General features: G+C 35.9%; 2 protein-coding genes across 2 annotated transcripts; one reads left to right on the top strand and one right to left on the bottom strand.

Annotated features, from left to right (window-relative positions):
* LOC135644051 (protein FIP1-like) lies at nucleotides 1-16,322 on the top strand. Its single transcript, XM_065161439.1, has 14 exons — nucleotides 1-238; nucleotides 821-908; nucleotides 1,081-1,189; nucleotides 3,186-3,235; nucleotides 6,264-6,330; nucleotides 8,751-8,823; nucleotides 10,253-10,308; nucleotides 10,756-10,852; nucleotides 11,752-11,836; nucleotides 12,837-12,899; nucleotides 15,114-15,173; nucleotides 15,597-15,689; nucleotides 15,833-15,895; nucleotides 15,980-16,322. Exons 1-14 carry the CDS (start codon nucleotides 129-131, stop codon nucleotides 16,088-16,090), a joined length of 1,125 nt encoding a protein of 374 aa, XP_065017511.1. The 5' UTR covers nucleotides 1-128; the 3' UTR covers nucleotides 16,091-16,322.
* Nucleotides 16,323-16,763: 441 nt separating this feature from the next.
* On the bottom strand, nucleotides 16,764-21,003 carry LOC135645501 (probable GTP diphosphokinase RSH2, chloroplastic). The gene is made up of 6 exons (XM_065163927.1): nucleotides 19,919-21,003; nucleotides 19,594-19,779; nucleotides 18,042-18,502; nucleotides 17,756-17,914; nucleotides 17,340-17,694; nucleotides 16,764-17,261 (listed from the first exon to the last, which is right to left on the bottom strand). The coding sequence occupies exons 1-6, from the start codon at nucleotides 20,669-20,671 to the stop codon at nucleotides 16,983-16,985; spliced, it is 2,193 nt and encodes a 730-aa protein (XP_065019999.1). The 5' UTR covers nucleotides 20,672-21,003; the 3' UTR covers nucleotides 16,764-16,982.
* Nucleotides 21,004-21,781: the final 778 nt, after the last annotated feature.

Below are 21,781 nucleotides of genomic sequence, written 5' to 3'. Positions count from 1 at the left end.
AGAGGTCGCCGATGAGCCGAATTGCGTCTTCTAACTGTTACACCCACGCACGCTCTCCTCCATCGCAGCTGATCGCAGCGACAGGGGAGAGGAAATGATCGGGAAGGTCGAGCGTAAGGATTAGGCAGATGCGGGAAGACCGCAATCGGAACTTTGGAATCGGGCGAACTATCGCGATGGCGCACGAAAGACCCTCTTCCTCCCCGTCCGCTTCTCTCACCGCTGAAGAGAACAACCTGTAAGCGTTCCCCGATTCCTTGCCGCATTTCTTTCGTCGAAACCCTACCTCCCTCGATCGGGGTTTGTCGTCCCTGCCGGTTTGTAGGATTGGAGCCGAGGGGTTTTCTTGGGTTCATGGAGATTAGGGAGAAAATTTTCGGGTCTTCCCCGTAAAAATTGGACATTGGTGTATCGGGATTTCTTTCGGTAGCTAGTGAGTTGGTGAATAGCTACCTGATGACGAACTGCTGACGCAACTGGCCTGTTAAGTTGTTTAATGTCGTTGATTTGGAATCTTGCATTTCTTCCCCTTGTTTTGGGTCTAAGCTTGTGGCTTTGACACCCCTCCCATGCATTAGCAAGGGTGATGTAGTGCAGATGATGATGCGATTGAGGTTCACGGAGTATGGAACCACTCTTGGCTTTTGTTTTCCCCCTTCTCGAATGATGTCAATTACTTGATCCTTATTATGGTTATATTTCAAGATTGCTCCATTTTGCGTGATTGCAGACAACGGGACATTTCTGAGTATCATTTGTTTCAAGAATTTCTTTTGTATCTTATAGCTGTTATAGCTCAATTTTTTAATGTGTCATATAGGTTTCTTGACATACTTCATGAAGCTCCATTATCCGGTCATCGGCAGCCTCGAGGCATCTTTGGTAGCGTCCTATATTGTGTCGTATTGGTAATTATTCTACTAAATGATTCACCTATTTGATAATCTTTTTTTCTTTAAAGCTGTTGTGCTTATGTGTTTCTTAATAGCTTCTTCCTCGCAGAGCATCTTGTCTTGTTTGTTCTTAAAAGTTTTCGAAATGAGAAGTTAGGTACTTAAAAGTTCATTTTATCATTTCCAGGCAGGATATGCTGTTGTAGCTGCAGCAGCTCCATGGATATTTCTTCTAGTACCAAAATTAGTTCCAACACTGCTCTGTAGTTGCAATGTCCTCCTTTTGATAATTACAGGTTTGGTATTTGATTCTTTTAATTATGTTTGTTCCTTCCTTGTGTTCTCAAATCTGTCCATCTAGTAAACCTGAGTCACTTTTTGTTCCTGTCCATTCTGTATTTTCATGTGTCTGAGATTGATCTGTAATGTATTTTGTTTATTCTTTGTTTCTACTTTTCTTTTACCCAGATGTCTCAGTGCTTAGGATTTATTATCAATAATATAGATTTGCATGCTCTTACATTTGCTATCTTTCTATAATCATATTGTACATGATCCCACTTTTATTATCTGTCTACATTCATGTAATAGGTGGAATTGAAACTTCAATATTTAAAATGATTTTTTAAAGAGAAATAGCGTAGAATGCTTTTAACAAATTTTTATTGGTTCATTGGTTGCAATTGCCTATGCATTTTCCACCATGAAAATTCTTAATAACCTTGCCTGTGCCATGGGCTAGAAATATAATGTCGCTGGACTCTAAGAAGATGCCATCTAAAGTTCAATAGATAGACTCATATAGGTGCACATGTTTACTTAGAATATGATTGTGTGACCTTTTGTCTAATATTCCACACATAATCTCATTCCTCTCAGCTCCATTTCTGATGACAGTTGGAAAGGAGAGAGGAGGACCAAAGAAAAGAAAATAAAGCTCACAACTCAAGTAGAAACATTAGATATCGTCACCTAGAGGAGTCTAACTAGATGTTCAGGACATGGGGAACTAACCGCTCTAGGAAATCCACGAAAGAGATACATAGTTTGTATGAAAAGGAGAAGGCATGTCCAAAGGAATGTATTTAAAATTACTTGATGCCTTCAAGGCTTACAAATTTTTTTAAAGTTGTAGTATTGGAACAACCCTTCGAGTGTAGGTAATTATTGAAACATCTTTATTTTTAAGATTTATGATAAAAGAAGACATTATTTTCAAGTGATAAATTGATTTAAGCATATTACATGACTCATGGGACAAATAAAAGTTACTTAAGAACTCTATAAGATATAAACAAATTCATCCATTCTTGAGTAAAGCATTCATCATATGATATTGTAGAGAAAATTGAATATAACCATCTCTAGAAAACTCAAATCGAGCTCTGTTTATTGTGTTGGACTCAGTAAGATTTCCAATTTTATATAATTTGCCTCGAAAACATCTTAGAATCAATTCGGATTCAGTCCTAAAATTTTGGTTCATTGGAAACTAGCAGCTTATGAGATTATGAGAACACTTTGACTTCTTTTGATTTAATGTTTGGTGACATAAATAGCGACACTCTTGTGTCAATCTCCCTTGGCTGAGAAAGACACTATCTGATCCTAACTGTTATTCTCACCATGGTAAAGGAGTGAGAGATCAACAATATTGAAAGTATTTGAGATGCCATAATTGTTTGGTAGATGAATCTTATATACATTCATTATCAATATGTTGAAGGACTTTGGAAGGACCATTGAGAAACATGTTATTTTAGGGCATCTTTTGATTTTCAAGTAGCTTTTGATAATTCTGAAAATGACTTTTCTTACAGAACTTGTTGATGATGTCAAATTGAATTTAAACCTTCTCCGCTAGGAACCTTGATGGATCTGGGTACATAGACCAAGGGCATTTTTTATTTAACACATTGGTTATGATGTCGAATTGAAAATCAGATATCTGGTAATGCTACATACAATCTTCTGCTAGGAACCATGGTGGACTTGGCTACATAGATAACAAAGCATCTTTTGTTAAGCACAGTGATCTTTAACAGGTAGAATTGCCTCTATGGGTATATAGACTTGTCATTCATCTCTTGTTTAATACATTGATAATATTTGCATTTACCATAAAGCAGATTTGCAAACTAGTGATCTTGTGGATCTAAAATTTGTGCAGATTTGCAATACTTTGCAATTAATTGGAAATAAAATTCTCTAAAAGGTTCTATGTTTGTGATTTCTGAATAATATACTTTCTTGGACTCATTATATTCATGGTCGATTTTTGACATGCTACAGGCATATTTCAACAGTATTGGGTTTACCAGGTTAGAAAAGTGCGCTTGCAGGTACATCTAGTTGCTTATTATATTTTCTATCCAAAATTTCCACTTTCTCTTTACCGCTGTGAATAATTTCTTACTTTGTTATAGCTAGAAATGGATATTAAATTTTAAAGCTTTTCAAGATTAACAATTTAAATAGTTTATGTGGTTTTAAACCTAATGAAATGTGAAGATTGATTAGAGTCCAACATTCAAAACTGAATTTTAGATTTTTCTGTAATTTATCATTCAGAAATGTGAAGCTTAGATTAGGCTGTCTAAATACGTTAGACTTAAATTTATCATTTTTCTGTAATTTTTGTATTTATTTTATGGATGTTTTGAGCTTTAATTTGAGTGTTAGATTTTTTTATTTTCTAGGTTTTTTTGGGAATTATTTTTCGTTAAAATACCATGCAACAATCTTTCAACAGATTATGTAATTTTTTGGTAATTTTTAGCAGTTTAAGTAACTAGTTAATTGTTATCCAAAAGAAACAGATCAGATTATGTAAATTTGATAAGTTAACAAATCAACAAAAATCAGTTGAACTTATTAAAAATAGGAGTCTAGCTAGAATCTCAGGTAATGTATGATTTATGATATTCTTTTAGTGAAACTTTTGATTTTCTCTATGGCAAAGAACAAGGTTATCTTCTTTCCTTGTGTGATCTACTCTTCCTTTTGATCATCATCTCCTCTACTATGGTCTCCTATCTCTCTCGCCCTTTGCCCTTGTTTATTCTACCTGTTCCATCCATGCATGCATCAGTTTGGTATTAGATATACCACCAACATATTCTGCCATGATGTTACATCCCTATAAGATATTAAAGTGGCATTATGAGAAAGTCAAATGTTTGTTATGATCAAGAATTTTAATTTTGAATGATATCGCTCATACTGTGCAGTACGTACCGGTCCGCCAGCAGATCGGTACGTGGACCACTCGCTATCGGGTAGTATCAGCTTGGCTGCGGTGAGGGAAGAAGAAGCATCGAGGGAGAAGTGGGAGAAGAAGAGGGAGAATCGGGAGAACCTCGATGCTCCCTGATCTGGCGCCGCCCTCCGTCGACGATCTTGATCCAGGAGGTAATAGAGAGGTGGCGACTCGGCTTCTTCTTCGTCGCGTTCTTCGCTAGAGGCCGGAGACGTTTGCGGCCTTCGACGCCTTTGTCGAACGCCGCAGATGAGGAGAAGACCTGACGTGACGAGGAGAAGAAAAGGAGGTGACATTGCCGAGACAACGTACGCCTCCTTTATTTTATTATATATATATATATATATATATATATATATATATATATATATATATATATGTGTGTGTGTGTGTGTGTGTGTGTGTGTGTGTGTGTGTACCGAGCGATACACCCTGGCATATCGCTTGGTACGCCTGTACCATATCGTATCGAGCAAAGCTCGAAACGTCGGTACGATACAAAATTATGAACCTTGGTTATGACAAACAAGAGTAGGACTTCTATGATTAGAACGAATATAAACTGGAAGTGAAGCAGTGGAAATCAGTGTTTTAAGAAATGGGGTATTCAAATCGTAAAACATAAAGTCCTGTAAGACCTTTGTCTCTTGAGGCGATATGAAGAAAATTAAGGAAAAGTTGTAGCGAATGCTAAGAGACCTACGACAACTTGTGAAAGAGATTGAAGAAATCCAAGATCGAAAAAATGTGAAGAGTGTAAGATTGAGAAGAAAGCAATTGTGGTAGAATCTACACCATTTATTCTGCCACAATTTTGATGTTGTCATTTGTCTTGCTTACTGGTGCTTTCAATTTTAAGTTGCCTATTCTCACTACCCAAAGAGGATGATGGTGATGAGGGTTTAGGCAGTTGAAGGCATGTTGTCAGATAGGCTACCACGGGGAATGAGCCTGTCTAATAGTTCAGGCACTAGGTGGTAGCCCAGTGTCACCAGGTGACAATTTTATTTTCATTTTTTTTGTACACAAATACGATTACTGAATAATTAACATTTCAATATACCATGAGTCTGTGACTTCTGTAGAAGGAACATTAAAACATTCAAGAAAATGTTTGAAAACATAATGCATGTTGCAAAGCAAATAGACTCCAAGAAAGAACATACTGTCGTTACATCTCAGATAAAGAATATGTAAATGAATATATCATGCACATATGTACATCTCATATCATACATGAACAATAATTATAAATACAACTATTTTGGTTCTATAAATGTCACATGTATATTTCATTGGTCTAGATGAGCATATATTAGATGTCCTGACTCCTGAGGTCTATTTATTGCCTTGGTAATCGTCAGTCACAACACTTACCGAATATCCTCGTAATGTTCCTTGTGCCCATTCCTACCTGAAGCCTTTGCTTGTATCTCTTCCCTCTCCACCACCTTTTTTTGTCCCTCCACAATACTGTTCCCATTCATTCTGCGACTGTTACTGTGCTGAGATTCCCAATCCGAGCAGCTTGGCAACCAACTCAACCTAGTTTCGAGTCAGAACTGAACCATCTCAGGGTTTTGACGTTGGTTGGGATGGAATGTAAGCAAACATTAGATTAGGTTTATGTGGAACTCTAATCTGGTGAGCTTAAACCGAATATCATGTTCCATACCATTATGGGATTGGTTGCAAGAAATATTTTGGAACGTCAGATTAAATTTCAGAAATTTAAATCTGCAAGTAAAAGTTAAGGTTATCAACTACTTGAAAATTAATTTAACATGTTTTTTCTGCCAAAGTTTATCATATCTGGAAATCTTCTGCTAGTATTAAGAACTCAGAAGTCATCTTATAAATTTCAAGTACTTGTTAGAAATAAGTTTTTGATGATAGATTGATCAATTGTCTGTTTGAATCTATCCATAGTTTTAAAAATTTTTTTCCTTAAATTCGCCTACCTACTTGATGTGCTTCACCAAAAGCTTCTCTTGAGTAATCTGAATAAAAGAGTACATATACTGACATTTAGGAACTTATAGTTGTTTTTTCTAGTTCTTCAAAGTTGTCCTATCAGAAGCATCTAATAGCATAATTATCTATGTATTCAGGGTTATTACTCTTTCAGCCAAAGACTGAAGCATATTGCTCGACTTCCATTTGCTACCATTACCTATGGTATGTATTCCTATTAGCTCCTTTTATGGTTGAATGATTAAGAAATCTGTCATCTTGGTTTCATTAAACATATATAGGTGTAATATAGTGAACTGCATACTTCAAATAAATCTGATGGTAGGCAGTGAATTTTATGAAGGTTGCACCTAATCTAATTAGGAACAAAGTGGGATCCTCTCCCTTTGTCAGAACTGCTCAATGGAGATATAGACTTTTATAAGGAGGCTTGCAAGAACCTATACTTGGAAGTATCTTGTATAATATTAGTCTTTTAGACTGTTATACATTATGATTAGTATTTGGGGTTGGCTTCATGGATTTTTTCTTGCCATTGAGCCTTGTACAAGGTAATATTTCTGGTTAAATAAAGATCATTTAAATTCCGTTACAATGTTTCTGGTAAAGTTTTCTTAGGTCTTGGTTTTCTTATTACTAGGAACACTGATTAACTCAACCTAATATAAGCATAATAACCATGATTTGTAATACCGTACCATGCCGCTCGGTACGGGCGGTATGTACCGGTCCGATAGAGGACTAGTACGGGCAGTACTTTGGTACACTTTAGTGTACCGTGTGTCGGTACACTCGGTATAGCTCGTTACGTATTGTACCGACAGCTGATCAATACACCGGTATGATACAATATTCAGAACCTTGATAATAACTATAAGTCTCCTTTGAACATGTTGAACTTAGACAATCCTCCCTAATTATATGTTTTCTTGAAGATATATTTAATTGTTCATGAGTGAAAATATATCTTTATCTATTAATTCTAGTAATATAATACATCAGCCTCGACAATTTTATTTCAACTACAAACTTCTTTTATATATTTTATATCTTAACAACTGAATACATAACTTTATGAATTACTCAACGTTCACACAAAACCCCCAATACCCCTGGTACTTCAACCACCTTGCTTGTATTTTATCAACAGTATTTTCATAAATTTCTCAATTTTGTTTTATAATATATTCAAGATACCTAAAAGTTTAAGGTATAAGAACTTGTTCATCCATCCTAATCATATACATAGTTTTCCTTTTGTTACTAATATTATTTTTATCCAATCTTACTTCTACTTGTTCTAAAACTTTTAAGTTTCTAAAACTTGTTTACATAAGTGAGGTCTAAAATTAATATCATCTAAATTTTCATCAATCAAAATGATTTTCTTGTAAAATATATCATGTGGTCTATCCTATGTACAACTGATAAGTTGTACATCCACTACCAATTTAAAAAAAGTAAGAACCTAAAATTTTGATACCCTATAGTTCTAAGAAACTCGCTAGACATACTCTATAGTTCTAATTCTAAAGATTTAACTACCATATATATCTTTTATAATTTAAAAATAATTAGTAGATCCATTTTTCTTTTTTGACACCCACTGTAAAAAATATTGAGGCACTCTGTCGTAATCTTCCAAACATAAAAACAAATTCACTCGAGTCTTGAAAATGCTTGTTTTTTTAATTCTATGTTCAGTTACTTATTCTTGAAGTTCCACAGTGTGACTAATTATTTTAATTCTTCCATGATATATTAGTTTTGATTATATCCATTATTCCTATAAATTGGTACTAAAAAGTTGTTCACTAGGTTGGAATTAATATTTTAAAAAACTAATTATCTTCTTCCCCCATCCCATACTTCTCCTGTCTATTATACCTCTTGGAGACACTACCCTTAAAATAGCTCCATGATAAAAGACCATTTTGTTCAATATCTGAACTGTTTTCTTTGATACAAATGACAATTTTGAATTTACAAGAAATTCTGGGGGTGTTGGTAGCTCGACGGAGTGGTCGTGGGTTGTCCGTTGGAGGGATGTCATTAGCATGTTAAATTTACTGGTAGTGGCTGCAGGAGGGATGTAGAGAATAGGAAGATGAGTTGGGAATAAGTGAACAACAATCTCATATGGAAAAGGGTGTTCCCCTTTTGTTGGGTTGGATTGGGGCTTTGTATCACCATTGGTTCTGGTCAAAATTTAAATGTTTTAACTAGTACAATCAAGTCTCAATATTTTTGCGAGAAACTAGGTAGAATATATATCTGTTTGGGCTTAGTTGATAAATAAGGTCTGATAGGATTATGTTTTATAAGATTAAATTCACTGTTATCGATAAATAATATTAGCTCAAGATTAAGACATGAGAATAAGTGCAAAGTTGAGTAGACGTTTCTCTCCTTTCTGCTGATGTAAAAATTTATCTCAGCTTTTGGGAGAAGACAATTTCCCTTATGGGAAAATGTTGTTTGATTTTCTTTTTTTATTATAAACTTCTGCACCTGATTGACTTGATTTATGAAGTAACAAAATTGACCTGACTGAAAATCTTGTTTCTTTGATGAAGTCTTAGGTCTGTCATCTGGTTATTGATCTTCTGTTGTTTGTGGTGTAGGAAGTGCACTGATGCTGCTTGTATTAGTTTGGCAACCGTATATACACATATTATCTATATCAACATTGTTGAGGTAAAACTACTTTTGAGCTTCTCTGTAACTTACTTTTGGCTATCTAATTTTAGACTTGTTACTTATTTCATCCAATTTTGCATGTAGCTCTGTTTTTAGACTTGTTATTTTTGGCCTTTTACTTCTGGACTTTCTATTTTAAGTCTTAACATAGAACTATAGTATAAAGAAAAGTTGTGTGCAAAAATCAAATAAATTGGATATTAAGCATCAAATTCCAATTCTAAAGAAGAATACTAAGCATAAATATCTTGAATTATGACTACAGACACAAAGAATGAGTTTGAGTACTCCGTTGCTAGCTTGATCTTCTTTGGATGAAAAATCAAATCATGTATAATTTTTGCTACTCAAGGATATTAACTAAATGATAATCCTTAGCATTGTGGTAATGCTATTCATTTGAAGTTTGAGTAACTAGGGTTTAGACATGGTAATAACCTCTCTGCTTATAAGAGTAAGATTAGCATGCATTAATTCTCTCTCAACCTCCTATTGGCGCTTGTCTTGCATAATGTGCTTGTCCTTTTACACGAGCATTTTACTAGAAGATCATTACAATGCTCACATAGGTAACCATAATTTTTCACCATCAAAATGAAGATTATGATGAAAACATAATAAGAAAGCAAAAACAAAATTGATTAAATACTTGAAACTTCACTTGCAGAAATATTATGTTTTAGGAACATTGCTGTCTTTGTTTGGTTTATGATTCTTGTTAAATAAGACTTGATATGCTCATCATTTCATTCACTAGATCTTTGTTACCAAAACCTACTATAAGAACATTATGGTTAAATATACCAATATTCTTGATTTTAGAAGCTCCGTATTGGAAATAAATGATGTCTTAGGGCCCTTAAAATGGTATCACATATAACCAGTAATGAAACCTGATCATGAAGAATTAGGTTTCTTGTACTAATGATGCATTAAATGGTTTTCAAGATCAGATTACTTGCAGATAGCCATCCTAATTGGTCATCTGGTTCCATTGGAGATGGTGGACATGTTGTTTTAATCTTGTAGCTGTGGCTTTCACATTCTCTCATATCAATATTCTGAAGCATTTTCTTTCATTACAAATGTTAAAAGAAAAGGATATATGAATATATTGTTGGGATTTGCTTTTCTCCATGCAATCAACATGACTCAGCTTATTGGTATGTCTTGGTAGGTTTGCTACAGTTAAGATAATTATTATTTCAGTAATATAATTAGCCATATGCAATAAAATATCTGCTGCATAATTTCAGACATTATATTAGCATGGTTTTTTAAATGTCTTAGTTTTTCAGTCTAGTGGTCACAGCTGTGCTCAGCTGTACCATCAGAGCTAGTTTCTATGCAAAATTTTCAGAACAGCACAACTGTAATGAACTTATTTTCTAATTGCTTGCAATTTCATATCCTGGAATATGTGCAGGATAATCATGATTGTGGAAGTCATCTGTGCTGGATGCTTTATGAGTGTATATATTGGCAAGTGACTGAACTTAGGCTGCTTTGCTCATAAATTTAAAATATTCTGTTCTTGATTAGCCTATTCACTTAATACAGAATGCTTTCTGTTATTACACATGTTTAGTCCCACAGTATTTAGATATGTCATGAAATGGTATAAAAATGGCTAACCATTCTAGAGCGCAACTCCTAAACAATTTTTTTTACAAGTGCTCATATGGCTTTTCACTCTGGTTGTGAAAGTAGTGAACATAAATTGTTGGTTAGTGTCATTCCAACTCACAATCAGGGGAATAGCATGATCAAATTAACTTTTTTTATTAAACAAGCCATCTACAAAAGTTGTGTTCACGTATTGTATTTATATGCCAATAGGGCTTAATGTTATTGCCTTGGTCTTGAACCTGATCATCAAATTCTTTAAGCAATTTTCATTTAAATTTTACAAAATCATGGTTTTTGCAGGGTGCATCCATCAATACAATTCTTTGAATGGTCAACCTGATATATTGAAGTCACTTTACTCTGCGTTGCAACCATCAAGTTCTTTGGAGGATCTCAGGTTCAATTTATACTGGTTGTTACTCTGAGTCTGAGTCATTTCAGATTTAGAAGAAAACTTATTTTGAGTAGCAGTGTGTAACATCTACCACTTCTTAGTAATGAACATCCTTGTATTGCTTACATGTGCATAAATGCTTTTACAAAAAAATTCTGTCACCATCCATATGCTTAATGCAGATATACTTGATTAAAGTACATGCTTTCATGTCAGTTGTTATTATCTCACCTTTATTTCCTAGTAGAAATATCAGCTTTGCTCACTTTCACTATGTTTCCTCTTACCTAAACCTACTTCTTGCTTTATGAGTGGGAAAATATATTTATGATAATGTGATATCCATCGTTTTTCTTTCAAAGAAATATTCTAGCTGCAGTTTTATTTAGAATGTTGTTCTTTACATAATTACATTAGAGGAACTTTGTTCTATGTTTCTAAGCACAGGCCAAATCTTATCTACACCTACAAGTATAGTAGGTTTTAATAGTCCAGCGATTTATTGACCGGGCAATTCGCTCGGTCTGATCTGAAATTGAGTTTTTTCCTCTCTATCGTTTGTCATATCCTCGCTGCTGCTAGTCTGCATTGCCACCTCTCCACTGCTGCATAGTATGGCTCCTCTGCTGCCACCTTCTCGGGCTTCTTTGTCGCATCTTTTCCTCTCTCTCTCTCTCTCTCTCTCTCTCTCTCTCTCTCTCTCTCTCTCTCTCTCTCTCTCTCTCTCTCTATCAGATTATGCCATTTAGAGATTATTAAAGGAGTCTAATCACTTCAAATTATACTAAAGATGTACTGCTACAAGACTACTACATGCATGTACCTCATATTTTGTTCCAAGCATTTATTTCGTAGAATTCTTTGACATCTCAAGCTCATTTGGTTGTTTTTTGGCCTAGTAGATATTATGATGGTGGCCGTCTTTCGGACCAACAAATGGCACTGTTGCAGTACCAGCGGGAAAATCTGCATTATTTGAGTGAGGAGGTACTAAGCGAATGACAATATAATACTTGATTTATAACTACAAGTAAGCTTCACAATAATGCCCTGTACGCTTCGATGTGATTTTGTTAATTTAGGTATTGGATTTGTGTAGAATAGGTCTTATGTCATCATTATGTTAGGCTTTATCTGAAAAAAGTAGGATAAGATAAGATAGGCATCTTTTGGATTTAATAGTATTTATCATATCCATTGTTAGCAGTAGTTGAATTTAATAGTATATAGATAAAATGTCAAATGTCTTTGATATATGACAATGACATGATGAGTTCTGGATGAAAATGCCTGGTTTGTTTATACCTTGTGGTCTGACTATTATCTTTCTTAGTAATGGACAATTTCTTTCAGCTCCTAGTCTTATTCAAATCCATGGTCTCCTACTCTCTTGTTCTCTGACTCCAATTTCATTGATTACATTATCTATTAGTAGTTTATTACTTCAGCTTGCTTGCTTAGATTCATGATGCATGTGTATTAAATTGGAGTATGGTTGTGGTCTACCACATTTCTCCTTTTTATATCAACATTTATAGAAATTACTTCTGAAATACACAGATAGTTTATGTAAATATTTGAATATAAGATTTTATTTGGAAGATGCAACAAATTAATCTGATTTTGAGCATTTATTATTGCTTCTAATTATCAAATTTGTAATTCACAGGATGTAAATTTTGTATTTAGTTTTGCCCATTACCAATATAAAGATAACATAGAAGCTTCTTGAAATAAATTAATTTGTTCACCTAGCAGGTATACAAGTTGTTGAGGCTACACAGTTATGTTTATTGAGAAAATTAATGAAATAGAAAATAGCCACTGACGATTAACATCATATTGCCAGCTACTACATTTTGTAGATGCATGAAGTGATTATAGGAATTCAAAGAATGAAAGGGAGATGGTGGAAGCCTAGCAAATGAATAACACTTACTAAATCATGTTCATGTTTAATTTCTCCATTCAAGCATCTTCCTTGCAGGTTCTCCGTTTACAAGAATGCTTAAGCAAATATCAACGATCTGATGATGGAAGTACCCCCCAGGTTATCTGGTCTAATTCTCTTAATTTTCAGTCCTGATTTAGATCAATAGTCATGTTAGGCTTTTTAAACTAGAATAATCAAACCATACATTGGGCAATCTCAGATAATTCTTGTTGCAATAGTGATTGTTGTAGGATATAGTCCAAGATTTACTCCTGACCTGTTTAAGAACAGATTGTTTGTAGTTTTCTTCAAGTCTTATTTGATAGCAATAGTTTGCCTATACATTTTTTGTAGTATTCTACTGCATCAGCCTTCATTTTTGTTGTCAAAATCATTTTATTGCCCGCTCATGACAATTTAGTTATTCAAATTCCTTGTCTTTTCTCAAACTAATAGGATTGTTATATTCGTCTAAGATAGTGAACCAAGCACCATAAGGAAATTGATAGAAATTAAGAGGAATTTTTTCTAAAATTATCGTGTTCAAGACTAAGTTTTGAGATTTCAGAATTCCTTCCTGTTCATATGTAATGGTGCACTTAACCCTCTGGAACAGTTCAAATGTTCTATTTGTTTAATCTGAACATCAAATGGAATCAACATATTGTTCCAAGCTTGTGAATTCAGAGGAATTTTTTCTAAAAATAATGTGTTCAAGACTAAGTTTTGAGATTTCAGAATTCCTTCCTGTTCATATGTAATGGTGCACTTAAACCTCTGGAGCAGTTCAAATGTTCTATTTGTTTAATCTGAACATAAAATGGAATCAACATATTGTTCCAAGCTTGTGAATTAAGAGGAATTTTTTCTAAAAATAATGTGTTCAAGACTAAGTTTTGAGATTTCAGAATTCCTTCCTGTTCATATGTAATGGTGCACTTAAACCTCTGGAACAGTTCAAATGTTCTATTTGTTTAATCTGAACATAAAAAATAGAATCAGCATATTGTTCCAAGCTTGTGAATTAAGAGGAATTTTTTTCTAAAATTATTGTGTTCAAGACTAAGTTTTGAGATTTCAGAATTCCTTCCTGTTCGTATGTAATGGTGCACTTAAATCTCTGGAACAGTTCAAATGTTCTATTTGTTTAATCTGAACATAAAATGGAATCAACATATTGTTCGAAGCTTGTGAATTAATTGTCTTAATTGCAATTAATTTGTGCTAAAATTCCTGCATTTTGGGACTTTTAGCATGACAAAAAGATGCAATAGTTTAACATTTTTAAATTCAAATTCTATGAGTGTTTCCACTGTTGATTTAGTTCAGGAGACTGATAACTGAACCAAGACTTTTCCATCAGGCACAATAAATTGGACATTCGTGATGAATGGTGAAATTTTTTTTCTTAAACCAATGGAATAGTGAAACTTTAGTTATTTCATGTGTGATCATCAGCAAGCCCCTCTGACTTCTTTTCTCAACCTTAGATTCAAGCTTTCTTTTTTTTCTTTAAATATAATGGATGAGGTAAATTTTCTAGTAAAAAGGTCTGTACAAGAGGTCAGTATCGTAATATCAGTCAAGAGCTCAGTCAATCAAGGATGCCTCTTATATAGCATAGAGATGTTAGAAAGTAGATCTCGAGATGCATCCATGTGTCTGACAATAACTCCCCTTGAGCTGTACGACTGTTTCCTCTCATTAATTTTTTTCCTTTACTTGAGGGTGCTTGAGACTTTCAATATTTATGATGCTATTCTATTGAATTAATGGTAACATGCTAGTTGATTTTACTAGGTTGTGTTAAAGTTGAGATATTGCAAACACCAATTGGGTTACCTGCTCAAAGCATTTCTTCAAGTTCTCACTGATGATGTACATAAAAAGAGTTCTGTACATGCCCACTAAACATTGTCAATGCTAGCAGTTATTTTGTATGCATGATAGTTTATGGTGGAGCAAATAAAGTCTCTAGATTCCCATTGTTTGCTTTGTCCAAGAAAATCTTTTAAAGTAATAAATTAGGAGATGGAAGTGGTCCTTGTAAGTGCATTTTATTGTCCAATTTCACCTTTTCTTCTTTAGTAACATATTTTTTATTACCTTTTAACTTGTGTGCAAGAATTTATCTGCTACATCAGTGATTTCTTAGACATTTTGATACCAGGTGCAGTTGAGAAGCCTTTTGTTGTTTCTCTCTCTCTCTCTCTCTCTCTCTCTCTCTCTCTCTAGCCTACAATTCATCCCTTTAAATTCATATACTGGCAAAATTTCAGCTATGTCAGTATATCCTAACCTAACTAGTATGCTTGTTTAATATATGCACAGGTTGATCTTGCTCATCTATTAGCTTCTCGTGATCAAGAACTCCGAGCATTGACCGCTGAGGTAAAATCATGTCTAAAGTTGCATGTAGTCAGAAAGGTGTTATTCCTGCTTGCGACATTGATAACCATGGTTATTAATCCATCTCTTAGCATTTAAGCTAAGACCAGATGTATCTTGAAAATGCCATTTATCTTTAAAATAGGCATGCAAATGAAGAAACTTTATTTTTTCTTGATAATATGCTGGCCCATACATGCTTTTAAGTTCCCTATGCATTAATTGTTCCTGGCCTGTCAGAACCCTGTTTACTGTATCATACACAGTTTTTTGTGTATGAATTAATATATACGTCAACTATTAATCACAATGCCTTTTAGTGGTTTTTTTTTAGCTGTAATTGTTTAGAATCTTTAAATAGTTAGGAAATCAGTTCGTCATTCACTATGCATCTATGATTTGACTTACACTCTATTAGCATTGCAGATGAACCAAGTGCACTCTGAACTTCGCCTTGCTCGTAGCTTAATTGCTGAGAGAGACTCTGAAGTCCAACACATGCGTGCAACAAACAACCAGGTTTGCTAATTGATCATGCCATCAAAACACAGCTGTGCTTCTACTTAGAATTATCTATCAAGTTAAGAAGTTTCTGGGTCCTGAATATTAGGAGGAAAGAATATTGAAATGATATTGTTTGACTTGTAATGAGCCTACTGCAGTACGTCGAAGAGAACGAGAGACTGAGAGCTATTCTAGGAGAATGGAGTGCTCGGGCAGCCAAGGTCCGCTGATTGATATAGTAGCTTCTCCTTTAACGGACACCATTATTTTGAAATTTGCAACTCACAGTTAGTTATCTGCTGCAGCTTGAGCGAGCGCTTGAGGCAGAACGCATGTCGATTGTGGAATTGCAGAAGAGCATAGCAGAGCTGCGAAGCAAACCACCCAATCAGTTGGCCGATGAGCATCAAGAATAATTGCTGCATATGTGGGAACTTGCTCTCTGGTAGAAACAAGCTACTGAGCGGTCTGATCTGTACAGCTTACTCGCCTGGAATGCAATTAGTGGAGATATTTTTGTTGATCAGACCAAAGGGTAAAAGAGAGGGGGATATGGCCAAAATGATGAATTGGTTCGAATTTATGGCTTTTTGAGACTTTGTTAGTTGACCCTTGTTAATATAAAGCGAATATATATTGATTGTTGTACTACAGGGTTTCATTCTTTCTTTTGGTTTTTTGGTCTTCAGGTAATGGATTTTACTATAAGAAAAGTTTCAATGCTTATATAACGAGATTCAAACTCAACCACTAAACTAAACTATATACAGAATACGCCAAGGTTTCTGTAGGGACAATATGAACTTAGTGTTAGCTGCCTTCGGGCTATGATGGATGGCTGTTAGCTTTATGCCCGCTTGTATCAGTATAGATGCAACTACGACCTGTCTTTTGGGCCTCACAGCATTTGCTTCCTTACCATCACAGTCTCGAGTTAAACTATAGAGGACGCTAACTTTTCCAGTACTAAGAACAAAGAACGATAGATGCAACGACAGTCTTAGCTTGGCCACGCTGATGATGATCACTAGAAAAGAGCAACATAAGACGATCAAATTGGGAGCAAAGCACCTGTGCGTGTCCAAGATATGAAGGCAAGCAAAATTAATACAAGTGATAATGCCACACGCAAACATTTGCAACAGTATCAACTTATCAATTCCCTTGCAAGTACAAGTCTTCATTGATCCCCTTAACCCAGTTGCCATGATACTGGTAGATATAATTATCGTATTCAATCAGTTGATATTTACAACCAAGTTAATTTATACAATAGATTGAATAACAAACACTGAGCTTTCCGCTTCCTCAACCGTGCCTGCCAGAAAGAGAAAGTCCTCGTTCATACATGCGCTGGATTTCTTCCCTATACTCTGTCAATGACTTGTCGGGAAGGGCCGGGGTCAACTCGACGACATCCCCCATTCTGAGATTCCGACTCGGATCGCTAACTGGCTCATGATTCAGTCGGGGCCTTAATTCTAACTTCACAGGGAAACTGCATGGAGATCCTCTCGAGTTTCCTTCCCCAGCTCTCTCCATCAAGTCGAATACAGTGGAATCTGCTGGAAACTCCTGCACGGACATCTGCAATCACACATAATAGCCACCTTAGTTATCAGCAAGAGACTATTTGCAGACAACAACTAAAAGAAGAAAACTCACCTTCTCATTTTCCAGTATTATGATGTAGACAGGTCCACTATGGCCACACTGCTGTGTGTAGGAATAAGGGCAGTTATCAGAATGAGAAGGAAATTGACATGGTGGCCTGAACAAATTTGTGTGCCCAATTGATCTGCACTGTTCGGACTTCATCGTCTCACATTGCCAGCTGAGAACCCATCTTGCCCATTCGACCATTTGAAGTACAAATGATGCGTGCCTGCAGTTACCTTCTTTGTATCTCCAATGGGCTGCAAATCCATATTCTGCTTGCAAATGCATCTCGTTTGTTCGGATCTGAACTTCCAGAGGAAGCATTTCTTCGCTCAAGACAACCGTGTGCAATGATTGATACCTGCAAGCAATGTCAACATCAATTCAAAGAACAATTATATTAAACTTCATCAATAACTTACCCATTAAATTTGGGATGAGTTACGTAGTCCTTGAACCTCCCAATAACTTTGGGCCATAATCGATGCACAATGCTCAATGCCTTGTAGCAATCTTCCTCTTTCTCAACTATTAAACGTAAACCATGAATGTCATGGATTTGATCCATGTTAAGTTTCTTCCTAGAAATAAGCATCACAAGAATCAGACTCAGAAATTACATAAAACTATAGCTACATCAATGAAAGTTTTAAAGGATGTCAACTTCGACTTGCAAAAAATTGGTAAATAAAAATTTGGAAGGCGTACTTTGTCATTTTAGAGTAAATACTATACAAGCTTTTATGCCTTCCGGATAGAACATGATAAGAAACACCTTCATCTACCAGAGCCTTTCCTAACTTCTGCAGTGCAGATGCAACCAGTGCTTCATTTAAGGATTTCAAAAGCTGCAAGGATAAATCTCTGTGCTGTTCTGGATGAAGGTGTTTGAAACACAAAGTCTGTAATTGCTCCTTCCAAGTAGAGATTCCCAATCTACTAGCTAGGGGTGCAAAGATTTCCAGAGTCTCCTTCGCAAATCTCTGTTGTTTGACCATAGGTAATGCTTCCAATGTCATCATGTTATGAAGTCTATCTGCTAGCTTTATAAGCACTGCCCTAGCATCTGCCATTGCAAGGAACATCGTATGCAAGCGATCAGCCTCAACATATTTATTTGCAGTGTTGTTATCACGAGCAAGCTGGCTCAAGTGGCTTAACTTAGAAACCTGAAAAAATGAGATAAGTCATTTATTATCTTAGCCTTATTTCTGCTCCGTATGATTCCCTATGGTGACTCTATACACTGCACCAAAATCCACAGAATGGCCTAGATATAAACAGTTCCAAGAATGAAACATGAAAATATTTCTTTCTTATTTCTCAAAGCATATTAAACTGCATAGCGAAATGACTAATAAACATTTTAGATAGTATGATAAGCTCTAAATTTAAATTAAGTTGGATAAACTGAACTAAAGGAACACAACATATTCATCATGACCAGTAGTCCTCATCGAGATATGAACGTTAATATTTGATACTGAGCTCAGTGTCACGGAGCTTGACCACCATCGATCACCTTGTTAACAAAAAGCTAACAGTTTTGCTTAATAGATTATTAAAGTGATGCCCCATAAAATAGACAACCACGAACACAACATACCATTTTTTTCCCACATGTATCACCTCACATCTCAATATGTGGATCATCAATGTCTGGTTTTCACGCTACCCTTCTTTTGGTACCCAAAATATCATGTTTGATGACAATAATAAGTATATGAACACTTATGTCTCCCCAATCACAAAAGTAGCTTTCTTTCAATAGTCCTATGAGTTATAAATACAAGGAGAATGTCAAATAAGTTTTGGGCTAAAACACGAGACAATAAATTTAAAATAGATGAAAGCTAAATTGTTTCAATGCTTAAACTTATATTATTGCACTTTACTAAGTAACTAGCAAGTAACTTTATCAAAATTTTACCAGGATACTGTTGACGATTTACAAACATAATTAAGCAAAATGGATGCTGGTTATACAAAGTCAATCATTCTGAAGCTTTGTATATGAACTCTGATAAGCATTTAGCGCGTTCATACAAAAAGATTTCAAATTAGAGTAAAGGTAAAAAATAAAACCTCTTTACAATAAAAATTGCATAAGAACAAGCCTTTCTCACACATAAAATAATGATCCAATGTGCTAGAAGATTCTCATAAATTGAAGAATAATTTCAACTCTACAACTGACAAGCACGGTAAGATGGTAAGCCGGAATTTAAAAAAAAAACAAAGCACAAGAGAAACACAATACCCCTTCGACCAGATCAGCAACCCCAGCTCCAAACATATGAAAAATATGATCATAATCCATAAAAGAATCATCGAGCGTATCATGTAAAAGCCCTGCAGCAACTATTGTACAATTAGCCCCAACGTCGGCCAACAACACTGCTGTCTCAACACAGTGCTGCAGGAAAGGATCTCCACTTGCTCTCATCTATCATAAAGGATAAGAAAACCCAGATCATGTGAGGACTTATTTCTGGCTTTAGAATTCAAACACTCAAATGTCGTGGATTAATTAATCTAGAAAAAATAATAATTTCACTCATCAAATTAAAAAAAGTAATGATCACCTGCCCCTTGTGAGCCTTTTCGGCCTCATAAAAAGCCTTGAGGACGATCTCCTCGTGGAAAATCTTATGTCTTGCCTGAGCCCCTGCTAACAATTCTTGGGCGTAGGGCTCACAGGTAGTTTCAGTGTCGATCATACTGTCATCCAAACCAAAAGGCAACTCTTCGACAGGAACTGTGCCACCGTTTGGTGTAGAAAAGCTCGGGGAATCATAAACCAGGCAAGGACTAAGGGCGTTCCGAATGAAACCCTTAAAGAGCCTATCTTTTCCCGTTCTCCAATCGCCTCCCATCCACTCCCGAGGGGTCCTCACCAAAGGCGGGCTTTTGGAAGATCCGCTTCCGCTGCATGTCACCGGGCCCTGGAACACCGACACCGGGCTATGCTCTCGGCCCTTGAACGGCGACGATGAAAGCGAGTAGGAGTACAAGCTTCCAAGATCGTCCGACCTATCGTGTCGGAAAGAACCGAGTTCGTCGGTGCTGACGAAGCCGGAAGCGGAGACGTGGCGCGAGGCAGCAGCCGCGGGGGCGGTGGACGAGAAGATTCGGGAGAGACCACCAACAATCGGCTTCTGGGAGACGGCGGCTGCGGCCGAGGAGGCGGAAGAGGAGGCGACGGGAGCTGCAGCGCGGGGGTTGAGGTCCAAGTCCGTGGAGGAATGGGAGGCGGTGATCTGGCACGAATGGTGGTGGTGTGTCGAGCAGACGCCGCTAGGAGGGCTCGCGTAGAGGGCGATCGCCGGCACTGACATGGTCTCTCCTGAAGCAAACAAATCGACCTATGCCCTAACCACAAAAAAAATCGACCTTTCACCCCTATGATGCGTCGAAGAGGAGATCAGAAGCCCTAATTCCAAGGAAATTTAAGCAAACAGATATAAGAAATCCGAGGTCGGTTGGTGGAAGGGGCGACGAAGGAAGAAGCTGAGGGCAACGGAACGCCAGAGAGGCTTGAGATCGATATCCGTCGCCGCCCGAGAAGAATCTGGTCGCTCCGGGGGGGCTATTATTATTGGAGCGCTCTTATTCAGCAGCCACCAGTCTAAGGAACGGTGGAATGACCCGATTGGCCTTTGGATGACAACTGTTGGTTTGCATGCATAGAGCTTCCCCTAACTTGAAACAGGTCACAGCATTTTTGAGTCGTCTAAACCCAAAAGTAAGTCACACACCCTTTATTAGTTTATTGGAATTTTGCTTTCCTTTCTTTTTTTTTTGCTTGTTCGAATTTGGCCAAATTAATATTGGAATTTTTTTTTCTTTTGCTTGTTTAGATTTCGCCAAATTAAACATCAAGTTTTGTTGCAGTAAGTGGTGAAGGTTATCGGCTATGATAGTATGCATGTCTCGAATTTGTTGGATCGAGATTTTAAATTTTAAATCTACTGGTTAGATGCATCATTATCATTAAAAAAAATTATAGATTTCGAACTCTCTAAATAATATTAAAATATATAAAATAGGATTTTAAAGTCTTGATAAACTCATTACTATATTTTAGGATTAATTATAAATTATCTTTGTAATTAGTTATCTTTAACATTTTGGTGCTTTCACTTTTAAAAGTTAAATTCATATTTCTATTATTACAAAAATAAAACATTTAGATCTATTTATCTTAACGATATTAATTTTTATTGATAAAAATATAAAAATAAATTTTTTTTTTTTAATATTCTAGAGGATAGTGGTGGACAATAATACCGCTAGGAGCCATGGTGATTGTTCTAGAGGAGGAGAGCGACGACGAGAGATGAGAGTCGCTTTGTATCTTTGTTGACGCTAATGTAATGTTGAGCGATCTTTTCGTTACTCGATAACTGCATCGGTGCCAACGTAGATACAGAGATGCTCTCATCTCT

Source organism: Musa acuminata, chromosome BXJ3-8, assembly GCF_036884655.1.
Source record: "Musa acuminata AAA Group cultivar baxijiao chromosome BXJ3-8, Cavendish_Baxijiao_AAA, whole genome shotgun sequence".
NCBI classification, from domain to species: Eukaryota; Viridiplantae; Streptophyta; class Magnoliopsida; order Zingiberales; family Musaceae; genus Musa; species Musa acuminata.
This window is presented reverse-complemented; position numbering and strand designations above follow the sequence as displayed.